The 8,172-nt window shown below is 44.3% G+C and overlaps 1 protein-coding gene across 1 annotated transcript in view; it reads right to left on the bottom strand.

Annotated features, from left to right (window-relative positions):
• GRAP2 (GRB2-related adaptor protein 2) overlaps positions 1-3,779 on the bottom strand; it is a 13,989-nt gene extending 10,210 nt beyond the window's left edge. Inside the window, exons 1-2 of the mRNA XM_010145430.1 lie at positions 3,702-3,779; positions 517-608 (exon numbers count right to left, since the gene is read on the bottom strand). Of these exons, the coding sequence (XP_010143732.1) occupies positions 517-608; positions 3,702-3,779 (170 nt within the window). The remainder of the gene's footprint in view (positions 1-516; positions 609-3,701) is intronic.
• Between the last annotated feature and the right edge of the window lie 4,393 nt (positions 3,780-8,172).

The following is an 8,172-nucleotide window of genomic DNA, read 5'->3' as shown; positions in this document are numbered from 1 at the left end:
GGTGGGGGGGGGGTGGTGGGGGAGGGGGTTGGGATGCCGATGGCAAGGTGGGGAAAAGGGAGCTGGTGTACTTGAGAGTCGGGGGGAAGCGAATTATATATTTATAAATCATTTTCAGAGAGATCTTTTGCTCTTTCTTTTGTGCTCAGCCTCTCTCTCTCTCGTCCAGACTTCGCATCGTGACTATTCTTCTGTCCGAGGAGATCTAAATGCAGTTCCTGCTGCATGCCGGAGACATCCCTCTGAGCAACAGGAACAAAGGAGTCACTTGGGAGGGAACAGAGTGCACTGAGGACCATTCAGCTCTGAAAGAACCGAGGTTGCTTCAGGGTAGAAATAAGGTGCACTGGGAGAACTGCATATATCATTAACGGCCATCCTTGTCAGCCTTGAATTGTAGTATATTATAAGCAGTGCTTCCTCTGTCATGTCTTCCTTGTGCATGCATGCATACATGTGCTTGACAGCACTCTGGAAATGCACAGTGGTGATGCACACTGTCTCCATGACACTTACGGGGGAAGGTGAAAATCAATGAAGTTCTTCGGAACGTAGCCCTCTTGACTTCTGAGCTCAGCCTTGTACCATTCTTCCTGGGAGCTCAAAACCTGCAATGGAGAGATTGATGGAACAAACATGTTTCCCGAGAAAGGCAAGAGTAACCAAGATTCTGACAGAAACCTGGAATTTTTTGTAAGAATAGAGGAGAATTCCACGTATGGTCTACTTCCCACTCACTGTGCAGCAAGGTTAGTGGCTGATGACCACGTCAAAGCAAGCAAAGCAATAAAGAAAGCCGAGCAGAATTGGAGGGATTGCTTGTTAACTTTATCCCTTCATCTGAATGTCTGTCCAGGTGGCTGGGAATGCCATCTTCCATGTCTCTGAAATAGAGAAATTCCATTCTGAAGGCCTTAACAGGGGTGAAGGAGTTCTCTGTGCTGCTTTTAATAGTTGGTACTGGAGCATCTCAGTTTCACAGGGGAGGAAAAAAGAAACTGTGAAAACTCCTGTGACATATATGAGTATGGAAGTATATCTGTGTGTGTGTGTGTGTGTGTGTATTGACTGCACAGGTGTTACCATGTGTTCTTACATGTACTTTTGTAAGAGTTTATTTAGCTCTTCAGCTGCCCTGGGCTTTGCCAAGGTAGATGAAAGAAGGAGGCAAAAAGTATTTTAAAGCTCCTGTTACACCTAAGTGTAGGATAGCAGGAAGCTGGTCCACAGTACACACTGAAGCAGCTTCAAGTGTAGTCACATTGATGTTATCTGTAATGGTCCTTAGGGACTACACTGCTGACCAGGGACTTCCCGAATTCACTGCCCTGTCTGATGGCCCCTGATACAACCCTAAGCTAGAAGAAAGAGGACAAGGATAAAACCACATTGCGATTTTACCGCAAATGTTGTGGTCTTTGGTATTGTGTTTGACATTCCAACTCCTGGGACAGAATTCTGCTTTATGAAAAAGAACATATTTCTGTTCTCTCTGGTTTTGGAGAGAAGCCTGAAAACATGAACCACGACAGTTTTAAAAGGAGAAAGCAAGTGGAAAAGGCTTAATTTAAAATCTATTGTTAACAATAATAATACTCGTTTTGTAAGCCAATCTCATGCTTTTGGGAGCGTAACACACATTCTAACTGCTTGGTGTTGGCAACAGAATGTTACTGTCTTAGGGGCCAATTCTCCATTGCCTTGCCTGCCACGTAGGCCTTTTCTTATGCTCTTGGAAAAGTCAGGGAATAGAAAGCTGTGGAGTTCTCTGCTTGTATAATCACTGCTTCCCCCATCCCTGGACGCTGCATTGAAGCTCTTTTTTTTTTTATTCTTTTGCTGCTGTGGGCAACCAAAGGGGATGATAGCTACTCCCTGCTCATGCTCAGGCTCTGCTCTGTTAACAGTAAGGTTTCCAGAAAGACCCACCTGCTGGTTCTTGGTGCAGGACTGGCAGGTTTCTCTCAGTGTGTCATCCTCTCAGAGAAGGATGTGGGGGGGTGTGAGAGGGCGGATTTCCTCCTGTCACTGCTGGTTGAGGGCCCCATGTTTCCTGTTTTCTAATCTCTACATCAATACTGTTCATCTTATCTCCTTTATAAATCAGAAAAGACAGCCAGCAGGTTGAGCTCACAGCAGGAGGGGGCTCATGTTGGGATATGAATGTATATGTGCATATGCTAGAAGAGAGATGGTACTTGGGTTAATCTGCTGTTACTATGGCTTGGGCAGCTAAGGTGCTCTTTTGTTTACCTTAAGGATGTTAAAACAAGAGGCAGTCTGACTTTCCTGATAGTGAAGTCTCTGTGATAACTAAACTAATACAAGTGCGATACTTTTGTTGATACTTTCCATCAGTAGCTTCCAATGTACTTTGAAAGGAAGCTCTAGCTTATAATGGAAGGGAAACTGAGGAACAGAGGGAATAGTGATCTGGCCAACACCATCATTCAGCTAGGGACTTGATGAAACAGTCTCCTGAGGAAGAAGATACCAACATCTTGTAATGTAAACATCACAGGACAGTAGGGATGTGGAGATGACTTTTAACCTAAGGAAGAATTAGGAATGAGAGTGTTCACGCAAGCTTCTCATCGCTCTCTGCAAAAACAAGGCATTTTATCTGAATGACTTCTGGATGCCATCAGTTTTGTCTAAGCTTCAAGAATTAAAAGGCCAATGAAATAAAAAACGGTGGTGATGAAAGAGGCCAAGCTGAGATCCAGTATCTAGTTATTACTTGGAATAGCTGGGACTGTACAGGGAGGGAGCAAAGGCTTCCTGGCCAAACAAGTATTTAGGTCCTATTGTTGTACATCATCCCTTTGGACAGTGGAAGAGTTAAAGCCTCAGAGAGGAGTTATACTCAGGCATTTTCAGCTGGAACAGAACAGCTATGCTGGGGGCTGAGAAGTGGGTAAGTAATCAGGGTGGAGCAGCATGTGACTTCATCTGAGGGACCTTGGTAGGGTTGACAAGAACTGTTCTACCATAACACATGCAAATCAGCTTTAAAGAGATTCTCACATGCTCTGTATTATACATGTTAAACTCCACTTCTGCCAATCCCCCACTGCTAAACTCCTGCAAGGGCATATATAATATTAGTAGCTGAAGACCTCTTAAACTCTTCCATTATGTGTGTAACAGACCGTCTCATGAACCTCTCTTCTATTTACAATTGCCTAAAACCCCTGTGGCAACTAACAGTAATTACTTACAGTGAAAAGTTAGATGTAAGTTCTATAATGCATGATAACTATCTTTTAAACCATTTAAGAGCTGGAAGTAAGGAAGACAGCAATCTTTCTGGACCGCACTCATCCTGCCTGCCTTTAGACGTAAATGTAGTCACCCTAGACTACCTATATAGTCAATGAAAATGGACAGGACCCTCAAAATCTGCCTACTGAAGAACTGCATCCCTGCCCCAGCTAACGTACATATCCTTCCCTGCTGACTACTGGAGGACTGTAGGGCAACTAAATCCATAGCTTTTGGATCTAAAATCAAGCAAAGTGGACACAAACCCAAGCAGCTTGGGAATTGTTTGTTGACCTATAGCAAGCCCTACAGGAGACAAGTATCCTGCAGTTTATAGATGTTTGCTTTCATCTGTTTAGTGAAGGCGAATAAGAGCATAGAAAGATCTAGCAGCACTCTCAGAAATGCTGTTTAGTCAAGCCTGGGTCTGCGCTTACCTTCAGCATATCCCCAGCCTGGAAGCTCAACTCATCCTCTCCAGAAGCACTGAAATCAAACTTGGCGATGGCCTCCATACTGTGTCTTGCTGGCAGAGCAAAGCTGGAAGAATTATATGCTTGTCAACACCTATGAGCTGCTGGGACTGGTGAATCTAGGCTCTAGAAGGCTTATAGGCAGTGCTGTGGTATGTACATGGATGAGCATGCACCAATCATTGTTAAACACTATTTACTAGACACAGAAAGACATTAGCGGGTAGAAGAGATGGCTGTGCCGAGAGGCTATAATTAGCTCATGTCAGTAGTTCTAACAACCCATTGTGTATGCTTATTCCAGCACATCTCTTCCTCTGCAGCAATCTCATGGAGAAGTTTCCACGCATCACCCAAATAAACTAGGAGCAGGCGAAAACCTTCTGTCCACTGCTCTATCACAGCTCCCAGTAAAGCAAGTGTCTCTATCATGCGATAGAAGAATGCATTTGCCCTCTGCAGTGACTTACTCTTTATCTCAAGAGTGAGACAAATGGTGGACAGAACAAACAGCCTGCAATAAATAGAATTTTTTTCTTGGACAGGGGCCACAGTACTGAATGTTGAAAAAATCTTCTCTCTGCCATGACTTAGCATGGGTGTCCACAACTTTCAGCTAGGAAAAACTGTTTGCAGAAAGGCTGTATTTCCTGTTCTGGAGTAGGCAGAGAGTGAAACTGTAGCACTGATAAATTCAAGGCATATTCTTACACTACCTCCATGTTGGTAATGTAGGAATCTGAAATGTACCAGACAGCCTGCAAACCAAAGCCTGCTTTTCACCAGCACAGCAGATGTGGCAGGGGAAGTAACAAGAGTTTCGCTTCTTCACCACTTCCTGCTCACGTAAGTCAGACATACCCCAGCAGGACCACTTCCATTGTCAAGAGAGTTACTTGTTTCCCGTGGCTGGCTCATGGACCCTTCAGCCCAGCGGACAGGCTGCCAGTGACAAGACAGGAAATAGCTAGGCAGTGCCACAGTAAGCAAGTGCACTGCTGGTAGATGCTCTTGCAGCCCAGCTTTTGAAGACCATCAGACAGCTCCAGTATAGAAACAATATTTATGGTTAACAAGCTAGGTTTGTCTGGGGACAATGATCCTGAAGTCAAAGTTCCATTACCTAATGTAACCTCTCACAAACCCCACCAGACTTCTCATCTTGAGAAGAAGTGCTAACTTGCCTAATTCAAAACATTCTTAACCAGAAAGCCCTAGAAAGACACCATGTGAACGACCCTAGTTAGGGACTGTTTCTTGTCTCATGTTAGAGTTGAGACAAGATCCCCAAAATATAAAACGCTGATATTAAGCAAGCTCAAAAATTATGCCACTTTAAAATCAACAGGCTACTGTAAACTTTCTTCTCTGCAATAGCTGCTGCAAGCTTCCTCCTTTGACACACAACCTAGGGATTTAACTACTTGTGTAGCAGGGATCCTGGGCCCAGCTCTGATACAGGGCAACTTGACTCAGACTGCTGAGAACAAGCTGAGAGAAAGTCTGTGGGACAAAAATTGTATAGTCAGAGGTAGGGCTGTTGAGACGGCACTTGCAAGTATCCCAGAGATTGAAGAGGAAAAACGCTAACATGGAAAGATATAAAATCTCAGAGGAAAAAACCCCAAACCAACGTGAGAGGTGTAGTTGGAATAGTCAGTCTAGCTGAGGACCAGTCATGAATCATTGGGCACACTGGGCTGAATTGTCAGTGGTATCAGTCCCGACCCAGCTGGTGGCAGGTGGCAACCATGGAGGCTGACTCTTCCCTCCCGGTTGATGCCTGTTCCTCACTAGCAAAGGACTCTTCAGGTGCCTTTACAGAGGAGTACGCTAATGTTTAGCCTAATATTTCATTAAATTGTAGCTAGCTTCTATGTGTGTTAACTGTATAAAGCAATTATTTATCAGCTAAATTGTCTCTTTGCTGCTTGCAGAGTCCCTTTGTACTTGACTAGAGATGCCCAGAAACAGTGATCCACAAGAAGGGCCTTAACATCACTGGAGATATTAGTTCTGAGGTTTGTTACGTCTGATTTCTAACTATGAAAAGATCTTCACGTGCTTCCTGTTGGATTCTGTTAGCATCCTCTTTTTTGCTGCTTATAGGTAAATTTGTATTCATGTGACTGATGTGAGCTATGCAGCAGCACCAAGGCAATTATTTTAGCAGTGCACAGACAGCTTTGCTTGTTCAGCATGAACCTGTCCTACAGCAACCGGGGTTGTTTCAGAGTTGGGGCCTCCCATGTAGGTTGGAGGACATAGCTCAGTCGTGATCTGCTCTACACCTCTTATTCCAGCCCACTGCCCCAGAGTTTTGTCAGTATACATCAGTATTGTACTATGACACCCTACATTTTACCAATGTGGTTTACTCCCAGTCTCCTCCTTTCCAGCTATTCCAAACACCTCTCTGTGATTTTCTTATGCTCTTTAATTCTTACTTTGGACAGCCTTTGCAGGTTTGCAGGTATAGCTTAGGTTCAGCCTCTGATTGCCCCACCCATATTCCAGGTATTGGTGTAACTGCAGATGCAACTCAGACCTGATCTGATACCTGTCTTCTATTCTTGCTCCCACATTTTTTGAGTTTCAGTCTATAACCTCCCATACCCACTGTGAGCCCCGTGCGTGCTAGCATAGCATATGGGTACAAAATTGGAGGGAAAATAAACATTGAGGAAACTAGTTAAGCAGTGATACTCTTTCATGGAAGGGAACTGAAGGAAGAGACTAAAGGGGACTTACTTTACTCAGGGATGTTTTCAGTATTTTGTCCTGCAGCTGTGGGCTGTTGCAGAGAGATCAGAGCCAGCAGTGTAGATGAATCCTGGAACTCCTAAGTGCAGAGCATTAACACACTTAATAAACTGTTTAAATACAAATCCTGTCTTTAATTTTTTGTTGTTGTTGTTGTCACGGGAGAGACAGACAGTGGGGATTCTCTCTGCAGGGGGCAAGAGGGGAGAGAGCCTTTCATTTTTCAGTATCCCAAATGTTAAAGATGCTATTTGAGATGTGACCACCTCAAAAGGAGATGGGTTTGTGAAACAGTTAAAATCTCCTCTCTCACATCCTTTTCAATTTCAGCCATCCCAACCTTGGGGAGAGACCAGGAGACAGATATCTCTTCAAACAATCTAACACATGGATTAAATGTGCTTTTCATTGCCAGCGGCTGGATTTAGAAGTGACTCAAATACCATACACAGGGTTGGCTGTGTTGATAAATCAGCAATGCAGTAATGCTGTGGCCTTAAGCTCTTCCCCCACCAACTACTGAAGCAACACTAGCCAATAATCCTGTCTTTGAACTCCAGCCTACCGCTTTTCATCACCTGAACTTCAAAACAGAGCTGTTTTTCTGATCCTGTTCCTTCCTCCATCTGTAACTCGAGAATGCTCACTCCATCAGTGAGTCAGTGCTGGGCCCTCATGAAAACTCCCCTGCCAGGGGCCCATTCTTTCCCTCTCCGCTTTTGTGTGACATGGAGCACCACCCCACGACACTCAGAGACAGGAATTTTTTTGTTATTGTCATAACTCACATTTCTCAAGCACCTTTTATCCCAAAGTACAGCACTGCAGTTTGCAGACAGAGAGCCAGATTCCGCTTTTAACTGCCTGGTGCAATTCCTTTAAGCTTTTGAGTAACCAAGGACAATTTCAGACTGTGCATGATGTTCTGTGTGAAAATCACCTTTGTACAGAGTTTAGCATGAAGCCTACGCAATGCTCAAAGGAGGATTTTTCAGTTCTGAGTGTGAGTTGGCCAATACCCTCCATCTTGTGCTGGCTCTCTGCATGGAGGTGAATTTTCTCTGAGGTTGCCTATTGTGACGAGGCAGAACCAAGGGGCATAAGGCTACTGCAAATCTGTGGGACCAGTGCAACCGAAGATTCATAAAAGGAGAAGTGAAAAGCAGCATGGCTTTGAGAGCACCAGGTAGGTACTTTAGTTTGGCAGAATGCCATTCCCTGAGTGAGAACATCAGAACAACTCTGTTGATGGAAAGAGCCAAGGCCTAAATCATGTCAGCAAGCAACATAGTCTGACAGCAGCATCTCAAAGAGTTTAACACTGTTAGTTGGGGCAAAATTCAGCAATAACACAGCCAGGGAAGGTCACCACCTATGAAGAGTTTACTACTCAGGGACTGCCCAGGCTCAGCCCTGCTCAATCTCATGCATTAACATCACTGAAGGAGGGCATAGTTGCAACAACTTAAAGAAGCCATATAAACAAAATTTTTTCTTTCATGCCTGCAGCACTCACATCTCCAGCCTGCAGCTCCATCCAGAGAGGTTTTGCTCTGAGATATATAGCACAAGCTACTGTGTCTTTGTCCGGCTCTGCAAGAACAACCTATCGGACAGACAAGCAACCAGGGACAGAATTCAACTCTGAACATCTGTACAGAAACTCCAGATG

This window comes from Buceros rhinoceros, unplaced genomic scaffold (genome assembly GCF_000710305.1).
Source record: "Buceros rhinoceros silvestris isolate BGI_N320 unplaced genomic scaffold, ASM71030v1 scaffold18281, whole genome shotgun sequence".
Classification (NCBI taxonomy): domain Eukaryota; kingdom Metazoa; phylum Chordata; class Aves; order Bucerotiformes; family Bucerotidae; genus Buceros; species Buceros rhinoceros.
This window is presented reverse-complemented; position numbering and strand designations above follow the sequence as displayed.